This window comes from Colias eurytheme, chromosome 2 (assembly GCF_061535395.1).
Source record: "Colias eurytheme isolate Ceu_HAF_F1 chromosome 2, ilColEury1 Martin Lab GWU primary, whole genome shotgun sequence".
NCBI lineage: Eukaryota > Metazoa > Arthropoda > Insecta > Lepidoptera > Pieridae > Colias > Colias eurytheme.
Window position 1 is genome coordinate 434607 of NC_142981.1, and position 20945 is coordinate 455551.

Below are 20945 nucleotides of genomic sequence, written 5' to 3' on the forward strand. Positions count from 1 at the left end.
GAGTAAATACGTACTACCATAAATAATTAAAAGAATTGTTATTAAAATTTCTTACTAAACTGAGCTAAAAAACTTACGTACCAACCAACTTATTAAAGAAAATCAAGAAATGAAATGCCTAACCTATACCAAATAGTTACTACATAATATTGTAATTAAAAATTATGATTAGTATATAATATCGAAAATCAAAAAAGAAATGCCTAACTAATTATACGTAAAATTTCTTTTAAATTATGTCATATTATTTTTTAGGAACCAGGGGGGGAGAGGAGCAAATTCTATTTCCTTCCTTTCTTAAATGGATGTTTTTAATAATGTATGGTGTAGCCACTGATCAGCTTAATCGATACTCAATTTTTATCAAATCCAGGAACAAATCCAAATTAGATGTTTCCTGTCTCACGCACGTAACTAAAGGCTGAAGAGATAGAGAGGGAGCACGTAACTAAACCGTTTAGACCAAGAAAAGTGTATAGAAAAAGGAATAAATAATTTCATAAACTTCCCGACGATCTTTAAAAATAAATTATTATATCATTTTTTTCATTCCCACTTTTACCCCTATGTAGGTATAATAAGTGGATGAACCGATTTTGATACAATTTATCTAAGAACCAGCGTCGGAAAATAAGCTGCCTAACAAAAAAAAAGCCGCATCTAATTCGGTTTACCTGTTAGCCAGCTACGGTGCCATAGACAGACACACACACACACACATAAATACATAGCAGTCAAACACATAACACCCGTCTTTTTGCGTCGGGGGTTAAAAATATAATACGACATAATTTAAAGGACATTTTATGTGGAAAATTTACCTATTAGAAGTAACCATAATGTTAATTTGACCCCCCCCCCTCCTACCTCAGCTTACCCCCAAACCCTTGGGGAATTTTGATATAATCATCTGGACATGTAAAAGAATAACTGTAGCGTATAACAGATAAATTGCGTTTTATCGTACACTGTACAGTGTACAATAGAATGCCTTAGCAAATGTTCGCCGTGATTACTTATAAATTGTCATAACTTTTTTAGTTATGAACCGATTGACATGAATTAAACACTAAATGTTAAATGAAGATTACCACAATACATTTGTGAAAATCGCATCTAAATCGGATAAGCCGTTTCTGAGATTAGCGTGCACAAACATACAGACAAACAGACAAAAAATTTTTTAACTACAGTTTTGGGTTCAAGATCGATTTAATAATAACACCTGCTAATTTTTTTTCTACATATTTTCATTGTACAGACATCGCTTTTCCACAATTTTATTATATGTATTGATGATGATGATGATTGATGATTATAACACTCTCAGTCCGTTTTAACTTAATTTTTATTCACTCGCATCAGTGCCACCTAAAAAATCTTTATATCGAAATTCGAGCAAAGCTAAGAAAATGAGAAATAAGAGTTCTCAAGGATCGTTAGAGGTAAGAGGCTTACTATTGACCGAAAACAACATGTGTTATGCCGAGAACCTGAAACCGCTTCACAACGAGAATTGCGGCTCACAGCTGACCGCGAACGGCATGTACTATCCTGTGAGACCGAAACCTTCACTGAGAGGGTATAACGTCTCACAGCTGATCGCAAATGGCATATTTTATCTCGATAATCTGAAACTTTTACTCAATATGAAGACCGTTTGACAAATGATAGGGTGCACCATAATATTATTCGATCTCTTGAAGATGAACATGAGCATAAGCAATGACTAGAGTAGGGACGCGAATATTACCATTATTTGAGACAAGATTATTTGAGACAAGTACGATTAATAAGTTTGTTTAATGAAAGATCAAGAATTAAAACTATTTGGTCTCTTGAAACGGACGAATAGCGAGAGGCCCGTCTTACTGTAGACAGATTTCGACAGTCTTAATGACTTAGAGGTAAACATAGAAGATCAATCTACGAGTTCGGTGGTGTGGTCCGACAAATATAAAAGTGGGTTTGCTTATAACCTCACAATTGATTACAGATCATCTTCTGTATAGGCGATATTAACGTAGTATGTTCTTTTTGTAATGCTTTAAAGAGGAGTAAGGAGTCGGCTTTCGTTTGAAGATACACCAGAACCTTTGAAATCACTACTTTTAGAGGAACATGTGCAATCTAAACAGTTCTTAGACAATATTCGCTCTTATAGTAGTGCGTTTTAAATGATCCTTTGGTGCTCAACAATTATCAGAGGATCCTTTCATGCTTACTCTTAAGATACAAGGTCAAGTTTATAATTTGATAGGATCCCTTTTGCCTGAAGGCCAACATAAGTTTCTTCAAACATATTTTGTATTCGACTACAACGAATAGTCGAATACAAGAAATCTATATTTCTCGAATTTAAAATATTACAATTTTTCCTACAGTAGGGCGAGGAATGTATTTTCGCATAGTAACGGAGGGGAACTCACGGGGGGTCGAGTGACGCGGGCCACGTACCACAAACATGCTTAGTTTGTTGTACCGAGCGCGAAAGAAAGTCATCGTGTTTTTAGTAAAATTACTATGTAAACTTACGTAATTTAATACTTAGGTACATATTATAATATAATGATGCGCTCAAACTGTTAATCTACATTTAATTTAGATTATTATTTGAATTACTAATGTAGAATTTAAATCAAATTCACTCATGTTTTCCTCAGATTTTCGATGTCCTCCGATTTTAAGATTTTCTTATCAGAGTATTCAATTTTAATGTAGTTAATTTTTATAAGAGACAATTAAGAACATTCAAAAATAAAGTGTCACGTATTTTTTTTAAACGACGAATGACGAAAAACGACGTAATCGCGGACGAAGTCGCGGGCAACAGCTAGTAGATCTATATGGCCCTTTACACCGTATGATTTAAGTGAATATTTTCGAAGATATTACAGATTTAAAAATAGCGGGACGCTATGTTTTTAATTTTTATATACAACGTTCACTGTTTTTCTGTAGTGTATTTAGTATGAGCATTGCACCCGTGCGAAGCCGGGGCGGGTCGCTAGTGTATAAATAAACTTATAACCATAAGATTAGTTAATAAGCGTTTCTTAAACTGCCAAGTTGCAAAAATATTAGCTTCAAATCTCTTAAATTTAGCTAAGATTAAAAGAGCTCAATAACTTTAAATATAAACGTGTTTTAATTTTAATACAAATAAAGAAACATAATATAGTTTTAACCCAATTGTATTTTGGAGTCGTAAAAGCGAATTAGTCAGAGTTGCCAAATTCGCCGACACAGTAATAGCATGGATATTTAAGTATAGTTAGATACATCTAGTCGGAAATAAACTATGAGTTTTATTTAATAGCATTATTTATTTTATCTTAATTTGGGGAACCGCCCTTTGTACAAAATTACAAATATACATAAAAACAAATACATAATAATTTACACAGAAATATGTAAATACTGCACATTGAAATATAATCACTACATACATATTGTATGCTTAAATCTTTTAAACTACGCAACGGATTTTGATGTAGTTTTTTTTAATAGATAGAGTGATTCAAGAGGAAGGTTTTTGTATATAATTTATTAGGTTTTAGACAAAGCGAGCGAAGCCGCGGGTGGGAAGCTAGTAATTGATTAATTCATTCTGTATGTCTGTGTTTCTGTTAAATGCTAAACAGATGCAATTTACAATGTGTTAATTAATATTTTGACTCAATTAATTCTATATCCAGTATTAAATATTTTCTAGTGCAGAATAAATCACGTTTAAAATCCGTTAAAAATTCTACAATTACTAAATACATCAGTAAGTATACAGGAATATATTGTACTAGCTGCGCTCTGCGGTTTCATCCGCGTGTCTACGCTCCAGTTGGTCTTAGCGTGATGAATGATGATATATAGCCTATAGCCTTCCTCGATAAGTGGGCTATTAAACACCGAAAGAATTTTTCAAATCGGACCAGTAGTTCCTGAGATTAGTACGTTCAAACAAACAAACTCTTCAGCTTTATAATATTAGTATAGATGAATTTCTAACGTTAGGTTATTATAAAGGGCTTCCTTAGCAATAAAGCTCTCATCTTATGATATCATAAATATAATTTTGGAAGTTATTTTTATCGCCTTTATATACGTAACGTTTATGAAGACGGTATAAAACTTATTGTCTACATTATATACGTGACGGGGCAATCTATTGATGTTATTTTTGTGTGGGTATTGTGATCGTGGATACATTATTTTTGACGAACTGAGATAATTAATGTGTACAGAGAATAGTTTTATTGCGTGTTATCTTAGTTTATTAATAATCCGCTGTAGGTTTCGAAAACTGTAACTTCAATTGAAATGGTCCGGGAGCCAGCAGCAGATTTTATGACCAAGTTCCTCTCAAGCGGTAATTAGTAAAATGCATCAAAGTATAGTATTATGAAGCCTCGTGAACGTCAGCTGGAGCTCGGTTGGGGGGAAGAGCGGTTGTAGCCTCCCGTATCAGCTGACGGTTTTTCCACCAAGATACAGCCAGCTGACGTATATATTTATCCACAGTTACATATAAGCTATCATCAGGTAAATTTTTGTTTGAGAGGAAATAACGGAAAATAAATTTTTCTTTAAATTTAACTTTCATGTTCGAGACACCAGCTGACGTATAATACACCATGTTGTAACCAGCTGACTATTTTTTTTCGTTGAGATATTGGGTTAGCTACAATTTGACAAATTTTTAGCTGAGAGGAAATGAATGAATGAATGTATTTTTTTTCCTATGTGCGTGGGAGGCTACAACCGCTCACCCCCCCAACCGAGCGCCAGCTGACGTTCACGAGGCTTTATAATACTATACTCTCATGCGTCTGACGAATTATCTCTTGAGAGGAAATAGTTAACCAAATTTGCACCTGGCTCCCTAACCAAGTTTAAACACATGACTTTTGATTATTTTATTTGTAAGCGTAAGAAATACATTAACTTGCAATTTAAAATAATAGTTGCAAAATGATGTACGTAGGTGTGTATCAAATGTTTTATATTTATATGCGTAAGACATTTTCTCTTAAAGCCACAATCGAGAGAACCCTTCACCCTTTGCACCTTGCTAGGCACCAGACGCCATGATTTGGTCAATTGTAGTTAAAACGTGATGACCATAAAGAAAAGGAAATTGTTGTGAATTTGTGAAGCCAATCAGCAGACTGCCAGAGCCAAGATGTGGTTTTTCGACGCCATTTTTCCGTTTCTGTCACATGGGCCAGGGAATACGCGATATTTCTAACTATTTTTATCATGAAGCTAATATAAATGCAAAATTTTATGTGTGGGCGATGCAATCAAACTACTGCACTGGTTTTAACTGGATCAATGACTTTGTAAGGGTTCTAAATAAACTGCGAATGAAGTTGGAAAATTAGTTGAAAGTACAGAGCGAATGACGATCAGCGTCCTAATTAAATTCATATTAGAAATAAACTGCCTGCTAGATATCGATAGTTTATCAACCAAGTTCTTGGTGCATAAAAAGCACTTTCTTTTGTTTGATATCAATTTTTGCATAATCGAAATAATAACATCTCAAAGTTATATAAAACCAAAACATGTACACAGTAGGTATCTCAGCTTTTCTTATCTAGTTAGTATTTCGCATTGGGTCTAGATTAGCCTATTGTCTGCGTAAACGCTACAATTTTGGCGTCAAAGGAAGTTGTCGTGAAGTAGTCATCTATGAATATAGGTGGGGTCTATGTTTTGGGACGAATGCGTATTCATTTTCAATCTAAATAAAATAAAATTAAAACTTATCACTGGTTTTTTAATGTTTGAGTCTCAAAATCAATTCACTCTTTCTATGGAAGAGACGAACATACAAATTTATACTTGACCTAAACGGCTATTGGGCAATTGCCTCATTTGCCCCTTGTCACTGGCCAAGTACGGGTCGGTGGACACTAAATTACTGACAGCTAATTGTGTATGATTGTCCATTACTGTGCATTACACATATACAAATGGAGCGAATTAATTATAATGTCCTGAGATTGATAATTGATTAATGTGTAATATAGGGATAATCCTTCCATGGATGATGAAAATTATTAAACTAATATTTGCGTATTAACTTATATTTTGTACATACAGAAGGCACAATTAAGATTTTTTTAAACATAATATGAATGAAAGAAATTCATAATTTTTTATTTACAATAAACATGGTATTTTTAGATGTGAAGATGAAAGAAAATTAGTTAATAATTAATTAATTATATTTTGTCCTATTTGGTAATTTAATGTAAAATTTGTAGTTCTAGATAATGTTTTTATTTATTAGTATAGCGAAATATACATTTTAACTTATAAACATATTCAAAGGACTCTATAAATGCAAAACGCTAAAAAAGTATATGACACATCACTATAACATTATAATACTAAAATTTAAACCAGTTTTAAAACCGTTAAATTTAAATTTTACAGTTCAATCGTCGCCAAGTTCATAGCCGTGCCGTCGCTGTCTGTTGCACGTAGACTCTAGACATACGAAGGAATTCCGCCGGCTTTGTTTCCCAAATTGAAGCACTTATTTCGTTCACTGCAAGATTTGCTTTATCTAACAGACGGTTATTTATTCGCTAAAAGTATTCCAATTTATATTCTTCGAGAGAAATTCAGGTTGTGCTTTTGAAATGCTGTTGTGATAAACGATTAATATTGAAGTAATGTTTTAAGTTTATGTTTAGTTTATGTTTACGAGTACAGTGCGTTTTTCTCGTAACTTTTTACCACGCACTACCAAATTATGGAATAGCCTCCCCGCAGCGACATTTCCTAATGTCTACAACTTGAGTGTCTTCAAGAAGAGAGTGTACCTCCATCTCAAAAAGTCGGCAACGCAACTACAGAAACCCCTGTAGATGAATATGGGCGGTGGACTCGCTTACGATCAGGCGCTCCACAAGCCCGTTTGCCCACTCTAATATAAAAAAAGTTAAATTAGGATTAAATTTGAAACGTTAGTATTTGCACTGTGATGAGAGTCATATTGATTTTACTGATTAGATAAAAGCAGGTAGATGATTTTAACTATATAAAGTAAAAAAGAATTGAAAAATTAATAGTAGGTAGACAACAAATTTTAACTAGTGATAATGTAAAAGCAAAAGCAAAAGTAACTCATACAGATGATAAATTACCTTCATAACTTCTCTTCGCAATAATAAGTGCATTAAAACTTATATCCGCTCACAGAAATCTAGCAAAATCAATCAAATTGGTTTCAAAGGTTAAAAGTTAAAGGTTAGCAACGGGAGATTTCAGTCACTAAAAATAAACAAAACATACTATGAACCTGCGTCACTCCTAAGATAAGATATCATAAAATTAAGTCTGGTTGATATAATTTGGTAAGCAACGGCAAAACGGGCTGTTGCCTCGAGCCAACCTCGAGCCTAACAAGAAAATATTTTATGAAGCTCTAAAAGCGGTGAATTTTTGTGTTTCATTTCGGAGCAAGTTTAGCGGCGCTTGTACCGATACATACCGTGAGCTATAACCGTATCTTAACCCCTCAAGGAGCCTCGTTACAATTTTATCGCGGGACCGGCAGCATAACGCAAGCCCATACCTTTATTAAAGGTTTCCACCGCCCTTTTTTAAGGATAAAATATTTTATAGATTTTTAAGGTGCTACGTCATTGCTAATCTTTGTGACCGGAATTTTGGGAGTCGCTTTATGTTATGACAAATATATGAGCGTAAACGGTTTGGATGTGTGTGTGATAGATAGCATTAAACCTGGTTCCTTTAAGATCGCGGCGAAAATCATTTCTTATTTCTTTTTGTCGAAACTAACAAAATATTATTAGTTTGGTACCCAATTCGACCTTAAGCAAAAACAAATAGAGGTAGGTATATTAAAACGGTAATCACCGTATTATTTAGTGAAGAGACATTCCAACAAATCGGAGATTAAATCGGATCGAAATCGCGTTTTAAAACCGGTTTCATTCGAATAGTTATATCGCAGTGCAGGGACGGTCGCGTGTGACCCATTTGAGCCCAGTTATAGGTAATTTCCTCCGTTTGATTAAACCCACTTGTCGGCTGGATCGATTTGCATTAGCTCTGCTTCTATTAATAATATTATATTGACCTTATTTTTTATTACATTGCGGAATGGTGGTATGAGGAAGTGCCTTTTATAAGCCAACTAGATTTTTTCGTCGTATATTTTTAATTTAGCTTTACCAATTCAGCTTCTATCACTTATTTCAAATTTTTTCACAAACGAAATATTAAAATTGGGACACTTTTAAGTAAATTTAAGAAGGAGGCATTTCCGTGATTTCTTGTCAAACTAGCTAATTAGCCTTTCGTATATCTATCAGAATGCGTACATCTTTCTTTCCTAATTCCAAATGCACGTGACATCAAGCCTCAATCAAATGAATCATTTATGTACATCAGTAGAACAAAGATAAAAGGCAGACGTATCTAGCGATGACGCAACCCGAAGACTGTGCCCGCCCACCAGGGTACCAGGGCAGTGGGCGAACTGGTATCCTTGCGACCTTGCTAACATCAAGTGCTGTTTCGGTAATTGAAATTTATGATGGCCAAAGCTTTTGTAGGGCACGTGGACTTTTAGCTCGACTATTAAATACTTTTTCTTGTATTTGTTTTATCTTCTAAGTTAAGAATAAAAAGCGTAATATCAGAAAATGTTATAGTGTTTTTAGTTTTTACAAAAACTACTGGATTTATTTGTTCCAAATTTGGTATTCAGCTAGAAAATAGAATAGCAATAGGTTACTTAACTCGGTAAGTTCCTTAACAGCCATATTAATTATATTCCCAGCGCGTATTGAATAAAGTCTTAATACAAGAAAGATTACGCAAGAATCCTAGCTCCCAGAATGCACTTAGGCATTAATGGGAAAAGCAATTTCATTATAGATAAGGAGGAATAATTAAAATCGATATCTGAGAAGCAGGATTTATAGTCGTACTCATTCGATACATCGAATTAATGGTCCATAGAATTCCAGTTATCTCATTATTGGTGAATAATTCGAGATAACATCGAGTGCGGTTATCGATTCAATAATCGATAATGTGTTAATAACCTCAGATCTGTTATACGGCACTGGATGTTAATAATAGCTTCATTTGGTTATGTACTGCTTGCGTCTGATAGCCGATTGGAGTAAAAACTAGCAAAGCGGAATGCCAAAGGTTATACGTTTTGTAGCGGAAACAGTATTATTTAGGTGATTATATGTTTCATATTACTATTGTTTAACATAAGTTCTATGCTGTGTGATTATATGCGAGTATTAGGTACTAAGAAATTAAATGTTAACAATTCATTAATATGTTATGTAGGTATTTATACAGATGTTTCTGTCAGTTTGATCACACTCGCCCGCGTGTTCGAAACATCTGGTTGAATAAAATCATCATGAAATAATAATTTAAATCCATTTACGACTAAGCTCCAACCATGTTACACATAAATACCAAAGGATTCTGTAGCAATAAGCAGTGAATCGACGAATAAATCGAAATGAAAATGGCAAAGCACAGACGCCGCTCACATAACCGCAAGCAAAAACCGTATCAATATCGCATAATCTTAATTCGTTAAGACAAAAAGTCAGTAAATACTGAATAGTATCGATCAGTAATTACTGATAATTCTCAGCAATTACTAGTAATTGCGGCGGCGCCTTACACGGGATTGTTTATGTTTTGAGATCGCAGTTTAACCTTTATTGGATTTAAATTTATGCGAATTCTTTTGCTCTATAGCGGGGTCTAGTTTCTCGTGTATGGGGATGTATTTAATGTTTAGAAGTGAAATATTACCGACATATTTTTCCCGAAATAAAATCGGTCCAAGTTCTTATCAGCTATTAGCAACGAAAAATATTTTTTTAAGCGATTCAGCTAATAAAGCTAATAAGGATTTACTTACATAATTTTATATTTTGAACAAAACACATTTTGAGGGTCAGCTACTCGTGATTGGCCAACTGTCTTATATAAAACTCAACAAAAGTTAATCCCACATTGTCCAATATATTAGGTATGCCTATCTGTATCCATTTACATACGATCAATAATAAAACTGAATATTTATTCCACATCACGGAATCCATATGGCAGATAGCAGAAACAAAGTACAGTTTTGACTTTCAAATGAACTTCGTGTAATATTAAGTAAGGGCGCGGGCACACAGAAATTCCGTCGGAATGCGCGGGCGCAGCGTGAAAGGTCGAGTGTGCACTGCACTTTATGGATTGGAAAATGGCATCCAGAGAGAGAATGTAGCGGGGCTTATTTACTAACTGAATTTTGCAAGGAAGAAAGGTTAGTATTTTTGTTCTTTACAGATAATAATTTATACAAACACTTTCTTAATAATTTGTTATCGCTTCCTCATTAATAAACAGAAAATAGAAGAAATTAAGGCTATATACGTAAAATTTTTAATCTTGACTTCGTTTAGGTATGGTGTATAGACAACCATAATACCTGAATATTTTAAGAAACGTAATCATCACGACAGTGGCAATTGAATAGTTTCTTTTCGGCTCTTTTCTGTTGAAAATTCTTTCCAAATTTGTGCTTTCTTATAAACTATAAATTTTGACGATTCAAAAGCGCTTCGAACGATGAACGATACAAAAGTCTATAGTACCTACTTAGTAATACTAATTCTGAATAACAAGTAATAATTTTCAATTTCCTAATCCTAAAAACAAAAGCCGCGTAAACTCATACCATAAACACAGGTACATACGCAGGTGCATTCAATCCGGTCCCGAGCGCCGAAGCCTTTGTGCGGATTCTAAACTTTCTCACGATTTCATGTTTTAATGACTTAGGAAGCTTATGATTGTATAATGTAATAAAACTAGCGATAAACCGCGGGTCCGCTCGCGTGTGGAAGTTATCGGTGACAATAGTAGCACACTTCAATTTTATTGTAGAAACTTTTAGACAAGGTAGGTATGCGATTACGTAAATAGTTTTGAACGTTAGTCACGTTCAAAACTATTTAATTTAAAAACAATAAACATAATAGCGTTAAATAACTAGTATAGATCTACATAATTGAGTATTATAACTAATTAGTTGATCTCGGCTTAATTAATTAGTATTGATGGTTTTCTTGGCTAATAGGTCTTCCCAAGGATTGCTATTATATAATAACTATTAATATAATAGTCCAATAGTTAAACAAATCATTTGGATGGATTTCCATTCAATATTATGTTCAAATTATAATAGAAATTTAGTTTTAAACTTAGTGTTAATCAAGTTCGAGTAGAAATCTATATTAATATTATAAATCTGAAGAGTTTGTTTGTTTGAACGCGCTAATATTGAAAATTTCTTTCAGTGTTAGATAGCCCATTTATTGATGAAGGCTATAGGTATATCATCACGCTAACACCAATAGGAGTGGAGCAATGCGGGTAAAACCGCGGGGCACAGCTAGTAAGCAATATAGCACATAACACATTTGTAACTAAAACCACTGATTACTCAAACTAGCTACAAATCCATTATGATATATACATGTAAATTTATTTTATTATGTAAGTGTAGACTTGTAAAAGATGTAAACGATTTACAAACTGGTTGTTTTGTCCAGATATATCACGTTACCGATAAGAGCTTACAAAATATTCTCGTCATGTTACATGTAAGTATATAACTATATAATACGATGCTGTTGGCATATCACAAATGCAAAGTTGTGGACAAACAACGCGTTTCGGCTTCCAAGTTACGACTAAGTTTCCAACTTGATACCAATGCTTGCGATCGATTCACAACTTAAATATTTCTAAAATGTTTTGCGCTGGCTTGTCGAGAATTTGTTGCGATTGCTTTGTGATACGGTAATGGTTTGGTATACATACGTTCTTTATATACTTGCGTTGGTTATTTTTAGTGTGTTTATATTATAACTTTGTAGTGTAATACATGTGTATCCTGGTATATTAGAGCTTGTTAGATTAACACTTGATGGAGAGTAAGATTAAGGACTAGGTATTGTTAAAATTATATTCCTCGAAAGAGGTATCGTATGTATGTAGGCAGGTAGGTACTTAATGTAAAATTATAATCGTGACTGTGACGAAAAAAAAAGTTCATTGGAAATTCATGTAGATCGAGCTATTTCACATAAAAAAATATAACAGTCGTATTAGGTAATTGCATAATGTAAAAACTGAAATGTCAATCAACTTAATATCAAATACGTTGCATACAAGACAATACACATTCAGGTTGATTGGACAACCGGTAAAAGGTTAACCATTGAACCTGACCCACCTGCGCTGTGACGTGCGTGCTGAATTTGTAAGCAAAAAGTTAATATTCCGTAAGGTGCGCGCGCGCAACGCTGAACGAATATTTACGATTGGTATGCGCTTTATGTGTTAAAAGAAATGTCTTGTTGTGTTTTAATTGCGAGGTATTCAATTGTTTTTGTTGAACCGACTTCGAATTAAGTTCTTCCACTGTTTGTACCCTTTTTAATGTAATACTTACGTTTTTATATGGGGTGTTTAATCATCATTCAGTATTATTTCTTACAAGAGAAATCGTTTCTTTTGTAAGGAATCGGAAATAAAATTATAACGAGTTTCTTGATTGATGCTGTTTCGAGTGAGATAAATAAGTGACATTTAAATTCCACGTCCTAAAAACTTTCCGTAATTATTATAAATCTTTTTATAATAAAGTGGCCTTCACAAAATTGGGACATGTCGGAGGGAAGCTGCAAAAACGTACATTTTACATAATAAGTAATAACCATCATTAGCTGGTAAAATGAAGCTGGCGGAATGAGTAGTGTCGCAGTAACCATCACCAGGCAGTAAGCGTTAGAGGGAACCGGGTCGAGAGGGCACTCACAAAGCCAATTCACTCTTTAAATTATTTAATACCGTACACGTGACCTAATTTCATTTATTTTATCGCTCTGCAACGTAGTTAATTAGCCTCCGTGAAAATACATTTTTTTTGTTTTCGTAATATTTTTTCTTTTCATATTTAACGATTTTAATTACTCGTGAATGATACAAAGCGCTGCAAATTGCTTGGCTACAACAATTTTTAATATTTTGACCTGGATTGGAGTCGGTATTATCTTCATTCATGTTAACTTTAATTAGCACCTTTCAATCGTTATTTCTGTTTACTTTTTTTTTTTTTTTTTTTATTACTACAACCGGCAAAGGAGCGGGCGGTACACTTGATGTAAGGTGTTCACCGCCGCCCATAGCAATTGCAACGTTACCTAGGTACCCTTGCGATTGTTTTGCCGGCCCTTGAGAGACGCATAGGCTCTTTTTTTGAAGGCATCCATATCGTAAACAGATGGAAACACCGAAGATGGTAAGCTATTCCACAGTTTTGTTGTTCTGGGCAAGAAATGCCGTGAGAAGCGCACAGTTGTTGAGAGCCACTCATCCAGGTGGTGCGGATGGTACTTGAGCTTATGCCGTGCAGTGCGATTGTGGAATTTGGCAGCCGGTATTAAGCCAAAAAGTTCCTCGGAACACTCCCCATTGTACAGGCGGTAGAATACGCACAGAGACGCAACATCTCGCCGCAGTGCCAATGGATCGAGCCGATCGGTTAGCTCGGGTTTGTCGACGATTCGAGTGGCTCGACGTTGCAGGCGGTCAAAAGGAAGTAGTTGGTATTGGGGCGCTCCAGCCCAAAGGTGAGAACAGTATTCCATATGAGGCCGAACTTGTGCCTTATAGAGTTGCAGGCGGTGAGCTGGCGTGAAATACTGTCTCGCCCTAGCGAGCACCCCAAGTTTCTTAGAGGCCAACTTGACCTTGTCTTCCAAATGACCCCTGAACTGGACGTCGCTCGCAATGTCAACACCGAGAATCCCGATATTTGGCGTGGCTTTGAGGAGAGTGTTTTGGAACCGAGGAGTCACCAAGAACGGCTTCTTTTTGGCGGTGAATGCGCACACTTGTGTCTTTGACGGGTTGAATTTAACGAGATTAGTCTGACCCCAAATGGAGATTTCGTCCAGGGTTTTATCAATCTCGTACACAAGTTCGTTCCGATACTGATCAACCTGCTTCTGAGAAACTCCTGCGTGCCCGGAGTATGTGGCATCGCCAGTGCTATCATCAGCATAACAATGAATATTACGTATTTGCAACATGTCATTGATATGAAGAAGGAATAGCGTAGGCGACAACACACACCCCTGCGGGACACCAGCATTCACAGGCTGTGGCTCTGAGCACGATCCGTCGACTACGACCTTAATGCTGCGTGCCTTGAGAAAACTGGATATCCAACTGCATAGTTTCTCAGAGAGCCCGTACGAAGGCAGTTTGGAGAGGAGCCCCTTGTGCCACACCCGATCAAAGGCTTTAGCAACATCTAAACTAATTGCCATAGCTTCCCCCTTACTCTCAATGGCGGACGCCCATCTGTGCGTTAAATAGACCAAAAGATCACCAGTCGATCGACTTCTACGAAAACCGTACTGATGGTCGCTTAACAACTGGTGATCTTCTAGGTGACGCAACAAGTGGCGGTTGATTATGGTTTCCATAACCTTGGAGAGCAAGGAGGTAACCGCAATCGGCCTATAGTTTGACGGGTCCGAGCGTGTGCCTTTTTTAGGGATCGGGTGTATCAGGGCGGTCTTCCAACTGCTTGGGACAGTACCAGTGGTGTATGAGTACCGGAACAGGCGCGTTAGAACCGGAGCCAACTCAGGAGCACATGTTTTTAACACTATCGCTGGAATGCCGTCAGGTCCGTTCGACTTGTGAATGTCAAGAGAAAGTAAGGTTCTTCGCACGGCACATTGCGTGAATTTCACATCAGTCATAGTACTTTTACAATGTGGTATTATAGGCGGAATCTTTCCATCGTCATTCAGAGTCGAATTTGACGCAAAGAAACTAGCCAAAGTTTCGGCTTTGTCTCTAGCAGTGTGGGCCAGAGTATCGTCATCCCTGCGCAGTGGAGGAAACGTTGGTTTACAAAAGTTGCCCTGAATAGCTTTGGCAAGGGACCAAAAAGCGCGAGTACCTGATGGGTACTGTGTCAGCTTCTTACCAATGCCTTCAATAAACTTTGACTTTGCCTTTATAATACTGTTCTTGTAAGATCTGGAAGCAGCATTGTAACTTTTTTTCAGGCGTCTAACGTTAGGATCCTTTACTGCTTGAGCTTCTGCCCAGGCTTGGAAGCGTTCTTGCTTCAAACGAAATGCCGTTTTACATGAACGCCCAAACCAGGGCTTGGACTTGCCACCAACAGGAATCACAAGGTTAGGAATATAGAGTTCCATACCTTGCAAAACCACATCAGCGACTGAGTCAGCACAAACGTTAGGAACACTAGACGCAAAGCAAATTTGCTTCCAAGGGTAGGATGCAAAAAAAGTGCGCATCCCGTCCCAATCGGCTGACCTGTAGTGCCAAACACGACGGTAGCTGGATGTTCGCATTCGAGATTGGCGGGTGACGGGCACTACACTTCGTACCATACAGTGATCGGATGATCCGAGAGGAGCCTCAACGGTTACCTGGTAGTCGTCCGGATGAGAGGTCAGCAGAAGATCCAACAAGGACGAAGTATGATTCTCTACGTCAGGAATTCTCGTGGGTGAAGTTACGAGTTGCGTTAGGCTGTAGGACAAGGCAAAGTCATGAAAGGATCGCCCCGCGTGGTCAGTGGTTCGTGATCCTAACCATTCAACATGGTGGGCATTAAAGTCACCTAGCACTACAATTTCAGCGGAGGGGACCCTTTGTAATAAACCATCAATCGTTCCTTGAACATGCTCAATAAGCCGGTCAACTTCGGTGTTTCCACAATGAGACCGGTATAGACACGCGTAAATACGGGGACGGTCATCGCAGTCAACTCGTAACCACAGTATGGATAGGTTATTGCCTTCAATGGTACCAAGGCGGCGGCAGCAGATGTCCTCCCTAGCGTAAACGCACACACCGGCGCGCGGTACAAATGAATGTTCCAGCACGTATCCCGGGTATTTTAGGTACGAGGTGTCGGCAGGGGAAGAGATCTGTGTCTCCGTTAAAAACAGTAGGGCCGGCTTAGCTGTCTCTAGGTGGTGGTGGACAGCCTGAAGGTTTGAGTGAAGCCCCCTAACGTTACAAAAGTCCACAGAAAAAAGCGTGGTGGGGGTTGCCGCAGAAAGCCTACTTTTTTTCTTCATCCTAGCGGTACGACAGAGCGGAATTTCGCCCCCCCCAAAGTACGCGGGGCAGCCCGAGCGGACACGCTCGGGGAGGGATTCTCCGGCATCATTGATGCTGGTACCCTCCTGGGGTAGTCCATTTTTAAATACCGCTGCCATATTATTTTGTTTGAGGGGGATAGGGATTGGGCCTCCGGCAGTCTCACGAACTCATGCGAAACGCAAAAAAAATAAATGCTTCACGCCGGTGTTAAGTGAGACAGTGGTACCTCCCCGGACAAGCTACAGCCCAGTTGTGCTACATACAAATGTAATAATTGTATGCAGCTGTAGCTCTACCACTGTAGGGAAAACGCCAGAGCCTCGTCCGTTGATTAGCAGGGTGCACCACGAGCAGGTGAGGTTGGCTTTGGCTGAGAGATGGTAGACAGCCATTACACCCCACTACTTACTTTTCCTTCGTTAAGAGGAAGTCTATACAAGTTAAATTGTTTTTTAATTAAATAACAAATTCATTGAAAAATCTCAATCTAGTTAGGTGCTATAGCTATTTTTTCCCGCGACTTCGCTCGAGTGAATATCAAATGTATATATTTGCATTATACGAAAAAGTGATATAAAATTCACATTATTTTTTTCTTTTAAATATACAATGAACCATTTTTAAACCAGTACCTACACGTGAAAAACAGTGTGCATCAGCTAGTCATCATGTACTTTATAAATAAAACATTAATCACTTCATATTATAATGCAATTTACAATTCTAAACGTAATTACAAACGAAATACTCGGATTACGTGTCTAATGACGTCACCATCAGGTTGGTACGTGTGACGCAACCTCCTCAGATCCGCATTATATAGGGTAATGTTATTAGCAAGTTATCAAATGAATAGAAGATACCCGCGACCCAATTTCTCAAATAAACTCGATTATGGCAACGGATGTGAGAATTAGTGACTAATCGTAGATTGGTGATTAGATATGCTCGAATGTTGGTGCTAATAATTTGTTACGGTTTTTGAGTTTTTTGGGGAAAAAATCTTTGGAAAGAAGTGGGTTGCTTGGGTAGAATGAGATGCTAAGAGGAGTTGGTCCTATTTAAATTTTTCGAATTTTGTAATTTCGGTTGTTATAGTTCGCTCCAAATATAAACCAGCGTTAAGTTAATTAAATTATTGAGTTTTTAAATTGTATTTGTACTAAGAGATCAACATAGAATTGTCTACTTGGCATATAGTCAAATTCGAAGTGTAACAACTGATAGTATATTTTCGTTATCAGATACCTTATCAATACTGAACAAGCTATTTTTACTGAACAAACAGTGATACACGGAAGACCTACTTATTTCGAATGATTCATATAGCATGAAAATTTAAAATAACTTATGACTTGTAATATAGAAATGCAATAATAAGTGGGAGTTATCAATTTCATACTGAAGTAGAAGCTGAGAAGGATGTTTGTCAATCAATCACTTCAGAATGATTGAATAGATTTGGATGCGAATTTATCACAAATATAGATTATAGGTAATCTAGAAATTTGAACATACTAATTTCCATCCACGGGACTTCAATAATAAAACAAGGCAGTTACAAGTCAACTCACAAAGAAATAAGGTTTCAAGTCTCGATAAACACAATACTATTAGCCCTTACAGAATAGATACCTATTTGTTCTCCCAAGAGGGTTGCGGGTCCGTGAGGGGACATGTAGGCAAATACGGGCGCTATACGAGAGTTTTTAGGATTCAATTTGCTTTTTGTCTTTAGATTTTTTTTTGGGTTCCGTAAAACTGGCTAATTCTCCTTTGAAATTTTGATATACAACTATAATATAGGCATACTAAAGCCTTAACACTAAAAGGTTGTTATCTGTATATACTTTATTACCCATTTTTTACTTTAAATATGTAGAACACTATAATAGCAATGCTTTCTTTACTTTCAGTGGTGGTTTACTGTCCTCAAGACCGCTACCTTTATGTCACCATTTAACGTTCAATAAATGCATGTTTCTCTGTAGTTTATGGTGTAAAAATAATAAAAAACTCAATACAAATTAAAAGCGGCACTCACAAAAACTGTTAAGTATTATACTTCGTGTGTGGACCGACTAGGTCTTGGCAGTTTTATAACCGATCCATGTAAAATGTCATAAATATTTTAAAGGAGTCGATAAATATTGGAAAGGTCAAGGCAATTATATAAATGGTAGATATTTTACCATTTATTACGCTTGTTGAAATGAGAAATGAAAAGAAAGGAATTGAAAGAAAGTACGTGGGTGTGGATTGCTTTGGGAATAATTTTTGAGTTTAACACGAGTCTGTGGAAAAATATGTGAAATAATGTGATAGTAGTTGATACATATCAATGTTAATAATTATTGTAATTTTATATTAAAGAAGCTTGAAAGTTCATCATATTATAAAGAAAATCTCTTATTAAAGCTACTTATTTCATAAAACATATGTTTTCTAAAATAATTTCACTCGATTTAAATATGAATAACGTAATATAGGATTTTTTTCTCTAGGTAGAGATATTTCACAAATTAAAAGGTGGTGTTGTGTGTTGTTTCATTTTAGGTTACATTCAAAACGTGACATTAATTGTAAAAACATTCTTTAACTTTAAGTAAGACAAAATTAATTACAAAATTAAGTATGAACTTACGTTACATATCTCAGGATCGTCGTTTATATAATTGCAAAGCGCCATTGATCTGAAACAAAAACAATTATTTATTAATATTCATTAACAAGGAAGTTAATTCTTTAAATAAAAGGGCAATATTAACGTTTTTATTCAACTAGGTCATCTCTAGGATTTCAATAGGTAGGTACAAATGGTAATGTTACAGAAAATTAAGTTAAAGATAGCGCTGTTTAAAAAATTATATAAAATTGTGCAAGTTTTTCAGTCAGATTTGAGTTTATATCTCGTAAAATTTACAATAACTTCGCTCGTTTGATTGTTAAATATAACAAGCTCTAGTTACGGCATTCCTTCTCTTATTATAGTATAAAAGTATGAACATTGTAGCGAATTATTATTAAAATTTTGTTAAGCAAAACAACCTGTAGTTTCGCAGTAAACAGTGGAAATTTTTAATTTCGCTGCTTCGCGAAACCTTGGCGCTTCTAAATGGCTATTCGGAGGGAAATATTTGAGTGAAAATCAAGTGGCACCGAAATGGGTCAGATGTCGTGTTTAGCGTTGTCGTCTGCCGTACATTTGCCTTATTAAATGTAGATTTTCATATTTTTAAACGGAACAAATATGGTAGGGTAGGGTATTATAATTTTTACATAATTTGATATATTTTCTGGTCAGCAGTTGCAAAAATCAGCAAGTGTTATGTAATGTTAAATTTCTATCAAGGTTTTTAATATAATTTTAAACAATTTAAGCATGACAATAATAAAAAGAGCTTTATATAAATATTATTATTGATGGACTTTATATTTTATAATGCTTGACGTGATAACACATTTGAAAACTTTTAATGGACGAAACGATAAAACGGGGTTTTAGCCCGACATAAATGTTTTATTTCGGAAAGTTTTATCCACAAAAAATATTCACCATTTTGTTGACGTGAAACGTTTACGATAAATAATTTGTCCAGTTGAATTTTTAGGCTCGGGTTTAGGAGGGTCGCCTTTGAAATACTTCACAATTCACGCAATCCAGGACTAGGTATAGACCTTAATATTTATCAGGGGTTTTTAGGTCGCCTGGGGAACTCTGAATTCCTACGTAGTCGCTAAATATTTTGTCGCGAATCCCGGCTACTGATACAGCTTTTTATTTTTTATATTTGTATTGAATAGGAAAATTCTCAGGGAATGTAGGTAATAGTTGTATAATAAATTTGGTAAGTGAATATTAATGTTGAGTTCGTGAATAGATTGTAATTACTTTGATATTTTTATTGTCTATACCTTGCTTTCGGTCCTTCAAATGTATTAACAAATTAGGATCTAAAATAAAAGTCCAAATCAATGAGCTAAACGCTGTCAAAGTAAAGTAAAAGGCGATATTAATTAAATGGACATAAAACAAGGTCCAACAAACGTTATTTATGTCTGGATGGGGACGTCCACTAATCATCCGCTTGGCTCTATCTTACGCTTGGCGACACGACCGGGTATGGTCCAAACTGTATGTTTCATTTTAAATAACATCAATAGTATGAAATTGATTTTTAGTCAATATACTTCCTCTGGCTTGTAATTTTCTCTTGTGTTCTACGCTTTGGCAATTTTTTTAGACACTTAGTGTTGTTAAATTTCCGCCATCTTATCTCTTTATTTATATTATTGTTAAAACTTTATTCAAAATCTGAATATTTTTAGCAATCTAATAAACAGACGAAGTTAAAGCAATAAATTCGTAATTAAAAACTACCGCTATTTACTTGCGGAAATTATTATGAACGATTTTAATCTTAATAGACTGTTAGCAAAGTTTGAGTAAGTGCAGTTTTCTCGGATAAGCACTAAAGTTCAATATTTTGCATATTTTAACGCAAATTCAACCATCGAATATTAATTTTCACTATATTTCATTACTTCAAGTAAAATTAGGTAATTTGTTAATGGCAACGCAAATCCTTTCACGTTTGTAATAAATGTAGTTTATAATCTTAACCAATGGTTTTACATCATCATTAATATTATAAATGCGAAAATGTATTTGTCTTTCTTTCGCGTCACAACAGAGCATTTTATAG

At 35.7% G+C, this 20945-nt stretch overlaps 1 protein-coding gene across 1 annotated transcript in view; it reads right to left on the minus strand.

The window, feature by feature from the left end:
- The window catches only part of LOC149910043 (uncharacterized), a 234439-nt gene that overhangs the window by 114081 nt on the left and 99413 nt on the right, over positions 1–20945 (minus strand). The window contains exon 2 of the mRNA XM_090110118.1: positions 18884–18932. Coding sequence (XP_089966244.1) covers positions 18884–18928 — 45 coding nt within the window. The 5' untranslated portion in view covers positions 18929–18932. The remainder of the gene's footprint in view (positions 1–18883; positions 18933–20945) is intronic.